Below are 18,575 nucleotides of genomic sequence, written 5' to 3' on the forward strand. Positions count from 1 at the left end.
TTAGGTCCCTTCTCCAGCTCAGTAGGATGCGAGCCGGCTCTCGAACAAATAGCCATGTTCCGACAAATGATGAACACCTTTAAAGAGGAAGAAAACACCATTCGCTCTGGACTCAGCATGTTCAAGATAGAACAGCCGGGCTCTAAGGATATCCAGGCCATGGAAAAGGTGGGTGAGAGAGACGAAAAGGAAGTAATGCAGTTTGCTCATATTATCAAGGTTCTTGTGGAGGCCCAATTGTGGAACTGGTGTATAGCTGTACAGCTGAACTCCGGGATAAGCAAATATTGTCTACATTACAAGGGTTATGTGTATTCTTCTTTGAATCTTGGTGTGATTTTTTATTTCTTCCAGATCTGTGCAGTAATCCAGTGTGAGACTTTACATCCTGTAATAAAGACAACTCACTATTGCTCCCTCTCTTGGTGCAGGGTGACTGCTCTTGTCTCCGCCCCCTCTCGTAGTTTTCTACAGGCAGCCTGTAGTAGGTGAATCTGCTGGACCCCTCCCAGAGCTCTGCCCAGGTTAAGTACAGCACGGTCATAGGCGTGCGCACAGGGTGTGCCAGGTGTGCCTAGGCACACCCTAATCACCCCTTGCAGTGCAGATTTGCCCTGCTGCCTGTGCTCTCCCTGCAGTGCTGCTGTGGGCACACAGGGAGATGTTTCAGGATGGACAGTGGGGGAAGGTCCCTTCCTTTTCTGAATGAATCGGTACTGATCACTCATTGTGTTCATTCATAACTGGAGCATAGTAAACTTACTATGCTTTAGTTTGTGAATGAACAGGAAGCCGCTCCGCACAGAGCATTTCTCATTCATTCACTGTTCAGGGCAGCTGAGGCAGAGAAAGGGACTGGGGAATTTCTGTCCTCAGTCCTTTTCTCTGTCTCAAACGTCAGACATCAGGGGTTTGTTTAGACCGCTGAGGTTTCACCAAAGCCTCCCAATGGGGTTCCCCTTCCTAAAAAATTGTAAAAAAGAAAAATATTATATTTAAAAAAAAAAAATAAGAAAAAAAAAAACACATTACTGACACCGTCCACTGCTCTACTGACTGACACCATCCACTGTTCTACTGATATCAACCTCTGCTCTACTGGCACTATCCATGTTTTAATACATTTTAAAATGTTTGTTTACATCTATTTATATACATATATATATATATATATATATATATATATATATATATTTATACACATACACACACCCTAATGCAATAGGTTGCGCACACCTATGAGCACGGTGATGATGTCACTGGTAATACAAATGAGCATAAATGTGTCACCGACGCAAAAAAATATTTGAAAAAGTATTGGTATAAAATTGAGTTCCTGCAATAAAAAAAAACACCACTAAGTGTAAAAATAGGAAAAATATAAGTGTTGAGTGCGCTACTCTATCTTGGATACACCACTCTATTAAAATTCATACCTGTACAAACATCATAACCCCAAACCTTAATCACATGCAATAATGCCTTATTATCCAACCTACTAAATGTATCCTGAATATCTCTTAACATAAATAAATACAAAATTAATATATGACATTTGTGTCCAAACTATAATGTCCAAATTCATGTGCAAAGTGCAATGTGCAATGGTTGCAAAGGTTTCTATAAAGCCTTCCTTTGAATTTGCAATGTGTATTATCCGTGACTCTTCGTGACACTTCCACCACTTCACTTTCGTGACAAGACCACCACCACATGGATTAGCCTCTACGCGTTTTGCATCATAGTATGCGTCATCAGGAAGAAGAGCTTCCTGATGATGCATACTATGATGCGAAACGTGTAGAGGCTGCTGGGAGATTTTCGTCACGTCAATACGTCATTTCCGGGCTAGGCGGGAGCGAGGTTTGCAGCACAAGCCGGGTGAAAGCGAGGCTTGCACCGCACGCCGGTACAGGAATCACACAACGCCATGTGTACACCCATTTTTAACTGCTGGAATAGCTTGGTGCCGGCCTACAGGCACCTTAAAATCGCATTGGGGTCAGCAAAGAAACGGTACAGGTGGAGTGGTTATCCCTACTAAATGAACCAAAGGCGCATTGTTCATTGGCATCTGGTGAGTGGCTAATCCATGTGGTGGTGGTCTTGTCACGAAAGTGGTGGAAGTGTCACGAAGAGTCACAGATAATACACGTTGGAAATTCAAAGGAAGGCTTTATAGAAACCTTTGCAACCATTGCACATTGCACTTTGCACATGAATTTGGACATTATAGTTTGGACACAAATGTCATACATTAATTTTGTATTTATTTATGTTGAGATATATTCAGGATACATTTAGTAGGTTGGATAATAAGGCATTATTGCATGTGATTAAGGTTTGGGGTTATGATGTTTGTACAGGTATGAATTTTAATAGAATGGTGTATCCAAAATAGAGTAGCGCACTCAACACTTATATTTTTCCTATGTCACTGGTAATAGCTGGGTATGTAAATGTATTTGGTACACACAAGTAGATTTATATCCTTTGTGGCTGTAGAGAAATATATTTAAATGAAAGTTTTTGTCTGGAGATCAGAACCTATGATTAGAGAAGACGGGCCCACGCAATCATTCCCCTCTCTAATCATAAACCCTGTTTCATTCATAGAAACTGTAGTACAGCTTCTGTGAATGGAGTAGCTGGATGGAAAAGGTAGACCTACTCGGGGACTCTTGATGAGGCTTCCTTAGTTCTATTAACCCTCACCACACCAGAAGATGGTGGTACGGGTGAGGGCATCAGAGGATGAAGATTTCTATTAAACCAGAAGACAGCAGCACAGGGGGCACATCACATTGGAGGTAAGTACTACCCCTTGTAATGATTTTAAGTTTTTTGTTTTAACTAAACTTAGGCTTTAAATATTATCTTTGGAGGTATGAGCAGCTGCATTTGACAGCTATGGATTTAGATCTATAATAAATCTGACATGTCATTGGTTCCCATAGGCAGATCTTCAGTCCTTCCACTGGTTTTATATAAGAGGTTGCACAGTGGCTAAGTGATTCGCACTTCCCCCTAGTAGCACTGGGGTTATCGGTTTGAATCTCAACCACGGCACTACCTGCCTGGAGTTTGTATGCTCTCCCTGTGCCTGCATGGGTTTCCTCCGGGTACTCCGGTTCCTGCCCACACTGCTAAGACATGCTGGTAGGTTAATTGGCTCCTGTTTAAATTGGCCCTAGTATGTATGAATGTAAGTTAGGGACCTTAGATTGTAAGTTCCTTGAGGGCAGGGACTGATGAATGTACAATATACTGTATATGTAGAGCTCTGCATAAACTGATGGTGCTATATAAGTATCTGTGATAAATAAGTGGTTCATTGCTGCTTATATATAGAACAACAGGGAAAACGATGTCTGTAGTGGCTATGACGGTCACTCTGCTGGAACCTCAGGGGTTGAGCAAAGCTTCTTCCTTCCCTCCACTTGTGTTTTCCATTTTGTCTCACTGCTGCCTCTTTTCTACAACCAGACATAAGGATTCTAGAACTGTCTCTTCTTTCTCCGCAGGACCTGGACTCTTTACAGCTGGTATGGGAAGCCACTAAGGAATGGGAACAGAACTGGGGTGATTGGAAGTCTGGTCGGTTCCTGACATTGCAGACGGAGATCATGGAAAATACGGCACAAGGCCTGTTCAAGAGGCTGAGCAAACTCAGCCGAGAGCTCAAGGTGAGAGCTGATTTAAAGCTTGAAATCCAGGCAGAAGAAAACATTAATGAATACAGATTTTTTTTTTTATTTACTATTGTATCATTTTGGAAAATTAAGTACATAAATTTGACCTGGTATCAGCCTCTTGCAATCCATTTAACAAGGCAAATCATGACGATGCTCAACCATTGGCTAAGCAGGCCATTTAGCTAAAAACTTCCAAAACATCAATAAATATCTATTTTTGTTGGCTTATGAGTTGTTACCTGACCACTGTGTCAGCTCTTGCTCCAAGGGCTGTGGGTGGCATCCCAAATTGCCGTTTAGACACCACTCTGTACGCTCCAGCTGGAGCCACCATCAATGTCTAGCTAGGGGTAGGAAGGAAGGTTTGTCTGCCTGTATAATCCCAGGTAGATACTAGTGGGTACAGGACACTGTATGGCGTCTGGTACATAGAAATCACAGATGTGTATGTCAGCTTCACAACGAGAAACCAGGAACTTACCAGGTCTTCTCATTGTCACTGAAAAACAGAAAAAAGCTGCTGGCAAAATCACTGGGATATTGGGACACGAGGATAAGGAATAACAAGAATGGGCACATAGGTGTTGGTTAAGATGAATAAATGATATCTGTAAACTTTTATTAATTTGATGACACTTTAACATAAGACTTTGCTTTTGTTCTGACTAGCTTGTGTGCTGGGAAATTTTTTGTATTGTACTGTTATGTGAACTGTCCTGTCCATGTGCACTTTAGGTATAAATTAATCTGGCTGCCATTTTTACTTCACTTATTACTGAACTGACTTCAGTAAACAGATTGAAATCTGGTTTATTGCTAGAAATCACTGCAAAAAATATAATAGAGAAAAAAGGGAATCTGACAGGAGGTAGGTTCAATGGGTGTGCCACATCCCAAGTACATAGAAAAAAGCAATTGTTCCCCTAGGGCGGGATTTTAAAGGCACTACCACGCAATTGGTACAATGTAAATAAAAGGTATAATTTTATTACATAGCAGGAAAAAATATATACAAATCAAAACAGAAAAATACAATGTACAAATAGAATTGGATAAATATAAATATGGATACAAATTGAAATATAATGGAAAAAAGACCTTCACTGGAAGTGGGTAAGTCTCACTGAACCGACGCGTTTCCGAGAATCCTTCATCAAAGTTCATAAAGTGAGAATTAACATTTCCAATATACTGACAATACATAAGTATCCATGTCATTAAAAACAAGCTTCACGGATGTCTTCCCGGCAGGCGCCCACATGCAAATTAATTCAAAAAGGATTTTTTAAAACTGTAGGTGGACAAGAAAAAAGCCGCCAAACCCCGTCCTACCACTCACCTCACATGTCCTTTTAGTATCTCCTTATCATTTTGACTGTATGTTTTGTTTGTACATTTTTGCATCACTTTTGACACTGATCTAGGGTTCACTCCACTTCATTAGAGGGGGTGTTAGCACTTGCCTCAAGCCCGCATTAGGGGGGTAGTGCCACTCTTCATCTCCTTTTGTCCTGTTCTTAGGGGTGACCCCGGGAGGAGTACCCCTGGTTGCGCTGAGGGTCACCACACCCTGGAATCAGGTGCGGTTTCTGTGTGCAGACTGGGGTCCAGAAGACTCAGGACCTATTATAGATATTCAAAAGAGTATATCCTTAGATGGTCAAGTAAGAGGGGGAATGGAAGTCTAGGTTTTACACCAAAGTATTTGGGCAGCCCGTTGGACAAGTACAAACTAGACATCCAGATCTTAACTAAGCAAAAAATATAATACAGCATGAGAGTATAACATGTACCACAAAACCTGTTAAAAGTCCATGGAAGTCCCCCCCAAGAACTCAGTATGCAGACATTGGCCAAGCTTGCATGCAGCACTTTTTTCCACTGGAACATGGTGGAAATCAGTTCCACCATTTCTGGCTCATGCCCTCAGCTCCCTGCTCACCACTATCACTTGTAAACACAGAAGTCTGGTTTCTGTGTTTACAAGTGACAGCTTGTCTCCCAACGGCTCCCATTGAGTGCAGGATGAGGACAAGAGAGATGCAGTGTGGATGCTGACACCCCTACTGGATGATCTCCCTGCAAGTGATAGAGGTGAAGCCACCTACAGTGTGCAGTGAGTACTAGACCCGTAAGATGTGGAATATGGTGGAGCTTTTAAGGAGGAGGGGGAGAAGATGGGGGCAGTGGAAGGGGGTTGCATGCAGAGGTCAGACCTGAAGAGGGGAGAAAGTGAGATGTTGATGCAGATGTAAGCAGCTGTGGAAGAAGGCTGAACTCTTCACTTTGTGTGCAGTGCACCCCTGAACTCTGAACTTTATACCTAGCACACCCCCAAACTCTGCACATAGCTCACCCCTGAACTGTACACTCTGGTATTTAATTCCCCTTTAAGACCCTCCCACTGTTTGACCACAACCACTGTTTGATTTGGTTTGGAGGGTGTGTGTGTGGGGGGGGGGGGGGGAAGGTTGAGGGGTCATAGTTAAGTTCCTGCTCCTATTTACTGAGAAAAAAAGTCCTGCTTGTATGTATGAGCACGGCAACACCTTCATGCATCTCATAAGGCAATGATAGTCCTTCCCGATAGGTTGTTGAGATGCCGTATTGCATTTTGGGAATTAGAGGAACCTGTTTCTTATCTTGGGGCAAAATCAATATTTATATGCCTTGTGTCTTTTGTGTCTTGCTTCCTGAAGCTACAGGAAAATCTTCATCTTCTATTCACAGGAGAAAAACTGGGAGGTGGTAGAGACATCAAGGATGCGGATTGACCAGTTCAAAAGGACTTTGCCTCTTATTGTGGACTTGCGGAACCCAGCATTGCGGGAGAGGTACCATATGTTGTTCTATGATTTTCTGATGTTTTGTGATACTTCCTCTAAATTTCTGGTTATGTAGAGGATCACTGTTAGGCAGTCGTTTACTGTCTGGCTGTGTTTCAGTCCCCTAAGTTCCTGAGACAGAGGACCAGGTAAGCAATCTCTGAATGATGAATTTCCCTTATTACGAAAAAGGGATACTTTCTAAGATCAATTCATTACTACACTGTATGACTGCCACCAAATTATTGAGTTTAGGTGATTCAGGTGAAAAGTACTGTGAATGCTACAGCATACAAAGACAATTTGGACAATTATGCACTTCCAACATTATGATAACTGTCCCAGCATGACTGTACTCCTCTGTTAAAAAGGACAGCTCCATAAAGACATGGTTTGATGAGTTTGGTGGGGAGAAACTTGTGTGGCGTAAACAGAGCCCTGACTTTAACCCTACTGAATGCTTTTGGCATGAATTGGAACACCAATTGCGGGCAAAGTCTTTTTATCCAACATCAGTACCTGACCTCACAAATGCTCTTTTGACCAATTGGGCACACGTTCCCTTAGACACTTTGCAAAATCTTGTGGAAATTCTGCCTAGGGGCGTAGAGGCTGTTACAGCCGTATAGGCATGGCCAACCCTATATTAATGACCAATGCTTTTGGAATGGAATGTCCAACAAGCTTGTATAGGTGTGATGGTCGGATGTCCACAAACTTTTAGCCACATAATTTAAATCAGGTCATTTTAAAGGGTGAGCATTACAGAAAAAGTGCAATATGTTAATTAGACACTATAGGTCCACTTAAATCTTAGGGTGAATTATATTAGGAAGACCCAACACAGTCGATATAAAGGCACCCACTTCCTCCCAAAAGTCCCTAACTCTCGGGCATGATGTATGAGTCTTTCTTAATGCAATTGCACTGGTTTTATGTATTAATACAATTTACACTTTTTAAATATTTTTTTTTAGTTGATTTAATATGCACCCTAAAAATCCCACAAACCTTCTATTTACCAAATAATTAAGGGATGCGGTGCTATACTGTTGGTACATTGTCCACAAGCGTTTTTGGCTATCTTATAGTGTTTGCTAGAATCCTGGATCCCTAGAGTGTTTGGTTGAATATGTTCCCTCTGCATTAGCATTGGCTTCCTCCATTTGCATTTTTCTCCCACAATTCAAAACCATCATGGTGGGATTAGCCCCTAAGTGTGTATAACTGTTAGGGACATTAATAAAGTGTAAGGGACAAAGGTGAATGGATCATTGTTTACTGTAATATATGTCAGTGCTATATCATTTGTAGGACTCTATAATAATTAACCCCTGATCAGCAGCATGTAGGAGCCAAGGCTGTGCAAGTGGAAGAAGCATTTTAAACTGATATGTCCTTTAATCTTCAATTCCCAGACACTGGACACAGGTCAAGCAGGAGATCCAGAGGCCCTTTGACCAGACGGGAGATGACTTCACTCTGGAGAAAATCGTTGAGTTGGGTCTTGACCACCATGTGGAAAAGATCAATGAAATCTCAACCGCCGCCACTAAGGAGTTGTCCATCGAACAAGTAAGACATCCCTTTATGTGACCTTGTTCGGTGATGTATCCAGAAACTCTCAGTACCTACAACTGACACAATGCCAATTTACCAAAGGCTTGAGACTCTCTTCCTACCCCCATGTGACAGCACCAAAGCAGCCAATCACCCAGCCTCAGCACTGTCATGTGGAAGGGAAGAGCATGAGTCACATGCTTCTCAATACCCAGAAGTATCAGGTATTTTTTTTTGCTCCTAGCAGCTAAATGTGTATGACTAGGCTGCTGGGGCTGCCATTAAAGCAAATGTGTTGCTTTCATCTGCATGGGCAAAGCACAGGTTCACAATGAGTGTCCAAAAGTAAAAATTGTTTGTTCTGTCCCACTGCTACTAATCAAAGTCAGGCTTTTACATTAACATTGCATAGTTTTCAGTTGTCCTTGGTTTCCAGCAGTGCCAGGACAAGATCATCCAGTGTCCAGGGCAAAGGTGCCAAATTGCACCCCCCCCCCTTCATTATGTGCGAGCTTATGAGGAGGAGGAGGAGAGAGAGCACAGCCCACACCTCCTCCTGGCTCTCTCCTCCTCTCCTTGCAGCTTCTAGCACTGGGCTGACAGAAGTAGTGATGCCATTGTCACTACTCCTGTCAGCCTTATAGTAGAAAGAGCTTACGGCACCACCATCTCCCTACAATACACACTGCGCCCAGGGCGGCCGTCCCTTCTGCCCACCCCTTGTCTCGCCCCTGGTTTCCAGGGATATACTGAAGCCTAAGGGTTTGGGGTTTGTTGTTCAACAAGTACTCCCCTGAAGGTGTTCCTGACTTTCAAAACTTTATCATATCAATTCAAATTCTGTACATACTGCTTGGTGTGCCCTGTAGCATCCCACATTGCAGGGCAAGAGTGATTTTATTGGCTGCTAAGGCTGTTTCATAGCATTGTAGGGGTAAGAAGGAGCCAAAGCTCTGAGTAAAACCAAAAATTAGGATTTTGTATTTCAGGAACTATGCCCCTGTGTGCACCCTGTCTTTGGGCACATTTGAAAATACAAGCAGCCTTTTGTTTTCCCCATCAAAGTTTTTATTTAAATGAAAGAAAAAGCACAAGCAACAGAAGCATCTCCAGTGGAGATGCAGTCAACAACTTACAAAAGAAACAGAAATAAACATATAAATAATAATGTGTGCTGGTGCCTTATCGTATCATGCCTCTGTCCCCTATTTACCTTTACAAAGAACTAAAAACCTTTTTCATGGGACTTTAAAAGAGGTAACACATTTGCATAAAAAAGATTTATTGAGCAATAGATGAAAATCTTTTACATAAGAACATTTTTAAAACAGCAAGCTGATTTGTAAATACTACCGTGTATCGGCATACAGTCAACAGAATATTTATATAATAATACATATACAGATTCCACTCTTCCATGTTTTACATAAAACATATTGATGGGTACAATGCATTTCGTAACAATAATCTCACTTTTTCAGGAGCAGATGCCCATTGTAAAATAAATTGGCTATGTATAGCAATTTAAGTTAACACCTCCAAATGGAAACCACCACTAGGTATCTGGCTAGGGAGTTGGAGGGGAAGACATGGCACTCCATGCCTTCCCCCCCCCAAGAGGAGCAGTACCAAGTGTGAGTGAGCAATCATCCTAGACATGACTCCAGGTCCCACAGGAAGAGGACCCACAGGAAGAGGACCCACAGGAAGAGGACCCACAGGAAGAGGTCCCACAGGAAGAGGACCTGGAGTCATGCCTGGGATGATTGCTCACTCACACGTTAGCACTTAGTACTGCTCCTAGGTTTTCCCTTTGGGGTGCCATGTCTTCCCCCCGCAGACACCTGGTGGTGGTTTCCATCTGGAGGTGTTATATTAGATTGCTTAATAGCTGATGTATTTTACAATGGGCATCTGCTCCTGAAGAAGTGAGATTATTGTCACGAAACGCGTTGAGCTAAAGGATGTACCTATCGTTATGTTTTGTGTAAAACTTGGAGTGGAATTTGTATATGTTTCATTATATGAATATTCTGTTGACTGTATGCCGATACACGGCAGTATTTACAAATCAGCTTGCTGTTTTAAAAATGCTCTTATGTAAAAGATTTTCAGCTACTGCTCAATAAATCTTTTTATGCAAATGTTGTACCTCATTTAACCACTCATGGACCGCCCACCGCATATATACTGCGCCAGGGTGGCCCTATTACGTGAAACGACATACCTGTATGTCATTCTGTGCACAAGATACTCCGGCGCGCGCGCTGCACAGCGGGGGAACCGATGCACGGGTCCAGTGGCCACGATGTCTGCCGGACACCCGCGATCGCTCCTCAGAGAGGCAGACCGGGGATCTGCCAATGTAAACAAAGCAGATCCCCGTTCTGACAGGGGAGTGCAGTGTGATTGTCTGTTCCTAGTGATCAGGAACAGAAATCTCTCTCTACTATCTGTCCCCTCCCTAGGACACATTTAACCCCTTGATGGCCCCCTAGTGTTAACCCCTTCCCTGCCAGTGTCATTTATACAGTAATCAGTGGATATTTTTAGCTCTGTTCACTGTATAAATGTCACTGGATCTGTCCGCCGCAATGTTGCAGTCCCGCTAAAAATCACAGATCATCGCCATTACTAGTAAAAAAAAAATAATAATAATAATAAAAATGCCATAAATCTATCCCCTATTTTGTAGATGCGATAACTTTTGCACAAACCAATCAATATACACTTATTGCAATTTTTTTTTTTTTTACCAAAAATATGTAGCAGAATATATATTGGCCTAAACTGATGAATACATTTTGTTTCTTTTATATATTTTTTTTGGATATGTATTATAGCAGAAAGTAAAAAATATTGTTTTTTTTTTTCAAAATTGTCGCTCTTTTTTGTTTATAATGCAAAAAATAAAAACCGCAGAGGTGATCAAATGCCACCAAAAGAAAGCTCTATTTGTGGGGGGGAAAAAAAGGACATCAATTTTATTTGGGTACAGCGTCGCACGACCGCACAATTATCGGTTAAAGTAACGCAGTGCCGTATCGCAAAAAATGGCCTGGTCATGAAGGGGGTAAAACCATTAGGTCCTTAACCACTCACAGACCGCCCATCGTCCTTATACGTCGGGACTTTGAAGAGGAGTATCGTTGGTATGGCAGCAGCTAGCTGCCATAACCCTGGTATCCTCTTCTTCAGCGAGCGGTCCGCTTCAAGATAAAAGTGGTCTCTGCGGCGTATTCGCCAAGACTTTTATCGGCGGCGGGAGAGGGCCCCCCCTCCCACCACGCTCCGGAGCCCTCCGCCGCCTCCCAGTGGTGATTGGATCCTCTCCCTAGCCTGACATGGAGACGAGTGAGGGGAAGATGGCCCCCACCCATCTCCATATCATTGCAGGGCGGAAGTGACGTCAAAACGTCACTTCCGCCCATTGCTCTTAAAGGGACATTTTTTTTTTTTTTCATTTTTTCAAATGACAAATTATTTATTTATTTATTTGTTTATTTTATTGCATTTTAATGTAAATATGAGATCTGAGGTCTTTTTGACCCCAGATCTCATATTTAAGAGGTCCTGTCATGCTTTTTTTTTCTATTACAAGGGATGTTTACATTCCCTGTAATAGGAATAAAAGTGACATAATTTTTTTTTAAAAGAACAGTGTAAAAATAAAAGGTAAAATAAATAAGGAAAAAAAAAGTGCGCTTGTAAGACCGCTGCACAAATACGGTGTGACATAAAGTATTGCAACGACCGCCATTTTATTCTCTAGGGTGTTCGAAAAAAATATATATATATAATGTTTGGGGGTTCTAAGTAATTTTCTAGCAAAAAAAATTTTTTAACTTGTACAATTACTGAGAAGCAAAACATAATCGCACACACCTATCAATTATGAACTCCACATTCTGGGCACATAGTTGCTAAGCATAAAAAATAAACCCTCTGGAGAACAAAGACTTTATTTTTTTTGAAAAATAAAAGTATAGAATTGCAGAGAATCCAAAATAATCACCCCTCCAGGGGATCTACAGGTACATTATCTGACATGACCTCAGATGTTAATACCGAAGGAATGTGTTTAGGGACACAAGCAGCCTTCTTACTGACTTCTTTATTGGACTACTCTTAGTTAAATATATTTTGGGCTACTGCAAGCCCACTCAAATTCTAGTGTACACAGGCATTTGGGATCAGTAAAACTATATGTAAACCCAAAAGTTTGGCATCATGTCTCACTGTATACAGTTAAAGCGATATTAACCAATTACTTACTGGACACTTAAACCCCCTTCCTGCCCAGACCAATTTTTAGCTTTCAGCGCTCTCACTCTTTAAATGACAATTGCCCGGTCATGCTACACTGTACTCAAATGACATTTTTATCATTTTTTTTCACACAAATGAATCTTTCTTTTGGTGGTATTTGATCACCTCTGGGGTTTTTATTTTTTGCTAAAGAAACAAAAAAAGACAGAAATTTTAGAAAAAAAAAAAACATGTTTCATAGTTTGTTATAAAATTCTGCAAACGGGTAATTTTTCTCTTTCATTGATATTCGCTGATGAGCTGCACTGATAGGCACAGATAAGGCGACACTGATAGGCACTGATAAGACGGCACTGATGGGTAGCACTGATGGGTGGCACTGATGGGCATTGATAGATGTCACTGATGGGCACTGATAGGTGGCACCGATGGGCACTGGTAGGTGGTATTGATAGGCATCACTGGTGATGAGGCACTAATTGGTGACATTTCTAGGTGGCACTGTGGGCACTAATAGGTGACACTGTGTGGGCACTGATGGGTGGTACTGTGGGCACTGGTAGGTGGCGCTGGTGGGCACTGGTAGGCGGCACTGTTGTGCACTGGTAGGTGGCACAGGTGGGCACAGTAGCCTCTGCAGAGGCTCTCCACGATCGGGACTAATGTCCCTCTCACAGCTGCCAGTGATCGGCTTTTTTTTTCGTGTGAGGAGAAAAAATAGTCGATTACCGACTCTGCTTACATCACATGGTCAGTTGTCATTGGCTGACAGCTGATCGCGTGGTTAGGGGTCGGGATCGACCCCTTACACCGATCTGTGATAGACTCGCTGATCACAAAGCACAAGCACGGGATCGAGAGCACGGGAGGAAGTCTATGGACGCCCTACCGGCAAAGTAGGTCCGCGCTGCAGCCGTCTTTCGGCTATAGCGTGGACAGTAGAGGTTAAAGCCTTGTTTTTTGTTGTTTTTTTTTTAAATAATAAGCATGTTATACTTACCTGCTCTGTGCAGTAGTTTTGCACAGAGCAGCCCGATGCTCCTCCTCTTGGGTCCCACACCGGCGCTTCTGGCTCCTCCCTCCTGCTGGGTGCCCCCACAGCATGCTCTGGGGGGCACCCAAGCAGGCGTGCTCCTGAGCCATGGCTCTGTGTGTTCATTCACACATGGAGCCACGGCTCAGCCCCACCCCCTACATCTCTTGATTGGCTTGTCTTGGGGGCACCCAAACAGACACATTTCCGAGCCACGGCTCTGTCTGTCCATATACACACAGAGCCATGGCTCAGCCCCGCCCCCTCTGTCACCTGAATGGCTTGATTTGGGGGGCACCCAAGCAAGCGCACTCCCGAGCCATGGCTCTATGTGTCCATTCACACACAGAGCCGTGTCTGAGCTCTGACCCCTCCGTCTCCTGATTGGCTCACTGGCTGTGATTGTCATTGACTCCTGCTGCTGCCAAAAACAAATCAGTAGTGTGAGTTCCCGGAGAGGCAAGGCTCTTGTGGACATCGCTGGACTGAGGGGGGGCTCAGGAAAGTATTGGGGGGGGCTGCTGCACACAGAGGGTTCTTTATTTCATAGATGTTCACCGGCGACCCGCGATCGCTCCTCAGAGAGCCAGAAAGGGTATCGGTCAATGTAAACCTTTTTTTGGTCCGCACATCATGAATTGGATTGCATGGGTGTTCAGACCCATGCGATCCGATTACTGTCCGATTTCGGAAATTCGAAAATTCAAAATTAGGAAATTTGAAAATTTTAAATTTCATAAATTTGAAAATTCGAAATTTTATAAATTTGAAAATTCAAAAATTTGGAAATTTGAAATCCAAAAATAAGAATGAAAATCTGAAAATTCAAAAGAATGAAAATCTGAAAATTCAAAAACCCAAAAATCTGAAATAATAACTAACTAATAATAAATATAAAATTTTAGGTATTGGAATTTCCTTTCAAATTTGTCTGTTAGTGAACGTAACGAGTACGAATTTATCCGAAGTTACGAATTATCTGAAATAACGAATGCTGTATCTAAATGAATGGAACGTAATGATCTAATAATAATAAATACCAATAATAATAATACAACCTTTTTATTATTATTATTTATTATTAATTTGTTCCATTCCATTTGTTTAGATGTGGCATTCGTTATTTCAGATAATTCGTAACTTCAGATGAATTTGTATTCGTTACGTTCACAAACAGCCAATTTTGAAAGGAAATTCCAATACCTATAATTTAATAGTTAGTTAATATTAGTTAGTTATTATTTAAAATTTTACTGATTTTCTTTCTTTTTTTCAGATTATCGGATTTTCGAATTTTAGAATTTCTGAATTTTCAAATTCTGAAAATACAGAAATTTGGAATTCGGAATTTGAAAATTGGAAATTCGGAAATTCAAAAATTCGGAAAAGTGAAAATCCGAATTTTCAGATTTCCGAATTCCGAATTTTTGAATTTCTGAATTTCAAAAAAATGCAAACAAACGATTGAAATGAAAACGAACAAATTTTTTGCCAGTTTACATGTCTAATAAATACAATTTACATCATTGATTCTTTTATAGCCCTTCCTTAAAATGTCCTACTTTCTAATACAGGGCATATCATGTACTTTTGACATAATTTTCTTGTATTTGTACCAAAGGCCCTGGAAAACATCACAAGAACTTGGGAGGACACCAAGCTGGACATTGTCTCTTACAAAGACAAGGGCCACTATCGGCTGAGGTGAGTGATACAAAGGAAGCCTTTGGCATCTTAATATTTTTATGTAACTGCTTTATGAACAACATACTTATTGGACATGGCAAGAGCTGGGATGGTGGCACACAAGTGGCTAACATTTACAAACAATCACTCAAAAAGTGAATTTTCTTCTAACAGAGGAACAGATGAAGTGTTCCAAGCTCTCGAAGACAACCAAGTCAGCATTTCCACCATGAAGGCATCACCATTCGTGAAAGCTTTTGAGAAGGAAGTGGACCGATGGGAGCGCTGTCTATCCCATATTCTGGAGGTTATCGAAACGATCCTTACCGTGCAGAGACAGTGGCTGTACCTTGAGGTGAGATTCATTTATAGGGGAACTGTTATGTGGCACAGTGGTGTAGTGGGTAGCACTCTCGCCTAGCTGGTTCGAATCCCAACCACGACACTACCTGCCTGGAGTTTGCATGTTCTCCCTGTGCCTGTGTGGGTTTCCTCCGGGTACTCTGGTTTCCTCCCACACTCCAAAGACATGTTGTTAGGTTAATCGGCTTCTGTCCAAAAATTGATCCTAGTATATGAATGTGAGTTGAGGACCTTGGTTTGTGGGCTCCTTGAGAGTAGGGACCGATGTGAGTGTGTGATGTATGTGTGGAGCGCAGCGTAAATTGACGGCGCTATATAAGTACCTTAAATAATAATATAATAGATGAGCATCTTAATGAGACACAATGTACAGGGATAGGGACAATTGCAGAAGGATGCCCAGCATCACACAAGCGGGAAGACTAGGAAATATCGTAAGTGCAAGGGTGTTGCCATGTTTACATCAGTGCAGCTCTCTGCATCATGTAAAACCACCTACTGCAGGAGAAAGTTGAAAAAGGAAAAAAAAAAGAACCCTGCTGGCCACGTGATCAGTTTGTAGACTTCATTAAACGTAAAGTATAAAAACATACAGTAGTGGAGCTGAGCCTGCAGTTGAACTTTAACTCCTCAACATTTACCAAAACTTGAAATATAACATTTGGGCAGACTGTCCCAAGTCTCAGCCTTTTATTGCTTACTTTTATTTTGGGTGCTTTTTTTTATTTTATTTGAAGTATTTTTACTTAGTATTATTTATTATTTGTCACTTATTATTTATTAAATTATTATTATTAATTGTATTTTATTTATTTATTTGCTTACTTTTTTTTAGATATTTTTAATTAGTATTAATTTTGTATTATTTTTTGTTAAACTTAATATTAAAAATGTTATTATTTTTATTTACTTTTATTGTATATGCTGTTAAGATTTGGCATGTAAACCTGACGCATTGGTTTATTCCACGTGCTATTTGGTTTAATAAATATAGTTCTGTCAAGCTTCATCCTCAACTGTGTTTTCCTCCGTACAGAACATCTTTATGGGAGAGGACATCCGAAAACAACTGCCCCAGGAGTCAGCAGAGTTTGACCAAGTAAATATCAACTGGAAAAACATCATGGACAGACTGAACAAGGACAACAATGCTCTGCGTGGGACCCACTTTCCAGGTGAGTTGGGTGGTACACCTAGGGCCGCAGACTGAGGATGCGCTTTTTATCTCCTTTAAAGCTGACCTCCAGGCAGACCTAAAATACAAAAGTTTACAGCTCTGTATTCTTCAACCTCCCTATCGCTGACCTCAAGCATTACTTAGGCTTCAAATTCTATATGAAATGGTTAATTCTGAACATTACTTGGGGTAACCACTTTTACGGTACCCTGAGCCCGAGTGAAAATCTAGGTACATGTTAAGGGGGCTGGATCTCCAGGATGGCAGAGCGGGGGGAGGATCAATCACTTTGTTGTGAACCTGGAAGTGTTCTACTCTGAGCGCTTTCAGGATCACGACTGCCAGGATCTGGCCGCCGGTGACCAGGAATGTTTGCAAGCAGTTCAGGAGAAACATCAGGAACCTGAAGTCTTCATAAAGAGGATTACACACACCTAGGATGTTAGATAAGACATATTAGTATTGCCTCAGTGAGAGGAATACTTCTAGGGCAGTGATGGTGAACCTTGGCACCCCAGATGTTTTGGAACTACATTTCTCATGATGCTCATACACGCAGTGTAGGTGAGCATCATGGGAAATGTAGTTCCAAAACATCTGGGATGCCAAGGTTGTCCATCACTGTTCTAGGGCATGTATTTATTTTAACTTTAAACTGATAAACTGTAAAGATTTTTAAGGTGTTGCCTATGGATTCTTTTAAGTATCATAATGTTTTGATGTTTCATGGGCATTTGTATCTTTAAGGCTTGACATATTTGTTATCTATTTACTGAACACAGCCTTATCTTTTAAATGTTACAGTTTTACAAAATAAAGGTGAATAACATTGCAATTGTGTGCGTGAACCGTATCACCTTTACTGAAAATATGGGTTTAAAAAACAGTTGTGCATACAAAAATGTGCAGCCACTATCTTTTTATTTTACAGGTTCTCTGTTTATGAAAATATCTAACATTTTAGGGGTTTATGTAATTTGCAGGCCTAAAATGCACATTTTAGCATGTCATGCATTTTAAATGCAACTTTTTTTTTGTTTTTCTAAGAGAAAGGGTAAGGTAAAGGGGTTAATGCATCCTTAAACATATTTAATATTTAACACCAGCAGTGTAGGTATCTTAATCTGACTTGGTAGAGTTGAAACTGGTAGAGGGAGAAGCAGTAGAAAGAGACAGTCCTTTGTGCTGCAGTGCTCGTGTGCTAAGAAGGAGCATGCTGATGGGTGGAAAAAGCATCACCATCATTCATTACATGACAAAAGGACACTCCAGAGTACTTTTGTCATGGTTGAACAGAATAAAAATAGTACATTTTATTGACATTAAATGATTAAAAAAAATGTCTGAAGGGGAAAAAAAATATGTGTATATATATATATATATATATATATATATATATATATATATATATATATATATATACACACACACACATAGTGGGGAAAATAGGTTTATTTTAAATGATAGAGAAAGAGGGGTTAATTTACTAAAACTGCAGAGTGCAAAATCTGGTGCAGCTCTGCACAGAAACCAATCCGCTTCCAGGTTTTATTGTAAAAGCTTAATTGAATAAGCTGAAGTTAGAAGCTGATTGGCTACTATGCACAGCTGCACCAGATTTTGCACTCTTCAGTTTTAGTAAATCAGCCCCAGAGTATTAACCAAATATCCAGAAAAAAATACATGATACAAATGTTATAAATTGAGTTGCAATTCAGTGAGTAAAAAAAGTATTTAATCCTCTACCAACCAACAATAATTCTGGCTCCCACAGACTGGCTACAATATGTGGTACACAGATTAGTCCTGTCAATTTAAGAAGGTGCTCCTAACGACTACTTGTCATGTGTATAAAAGACACCTGTCCACAGAATCTCTTTCTTGCATAAACATCACTATCATGGGCAAAACTAAAGATCTGTCAAGGACATCAGAACAAGATTGTAGACCTGCACTCGGCTGGAATG

The 18,575-nt window shown here is 41.1% G+C and overlaps 1 protein-coding gene across 1 annotated transcript in view; it reads left to right on the top strand.

Moving 5' to 3' along the window:
• Positions 1-18,575, top strand: part of LOC141133537 (dynein axonemal heavy chain 2-like) — a 345,338-nt gene that overhangs the window by 174,154 nt on the left and 152,609 nt on the right. Inside the window, exons 24-30 of the mRNA XM_073622980.1 lie at positions 5-168; positions 3,525-3,686; positions 6,426-6,529; positions 7,939-8,095; positions 15,004-15,086; positions 15,243-15,423; positions 16,468-16,606. Coding sequence (XP_073479081.1) covers positions 5-168; positions 3,525-3,686; positions 6,426-6,529; positions 7,939-8,095; positions 15,004-15,086; positions 15,243-15,423; positions 16,468-16,606 — 990 coding nt within the window. The remainder of the gene's footprint in view (positions 1-4; positions 169-3,524; positions 3,687-6,425; positions 6,530-7,938; positions 8,096-15,003; positions 15,087-15,242; positions 15,424-16,467; positions 16,607-18,575) is intronic.

This window comes from Aquarana catesbeiana, linkage group LG03 (assembly GCF_042186555.1).
Source record: "Aquarana catesbeiana isolate 2022-GZ linkage group LG03, ASM4218655v1, whole genome shotgun sequence".
NCBI lineage: Eukaryota > Metazoa > Chordata > Amphibia > Anura > Ranidae > Aquarana > Aquarana catesbeiana.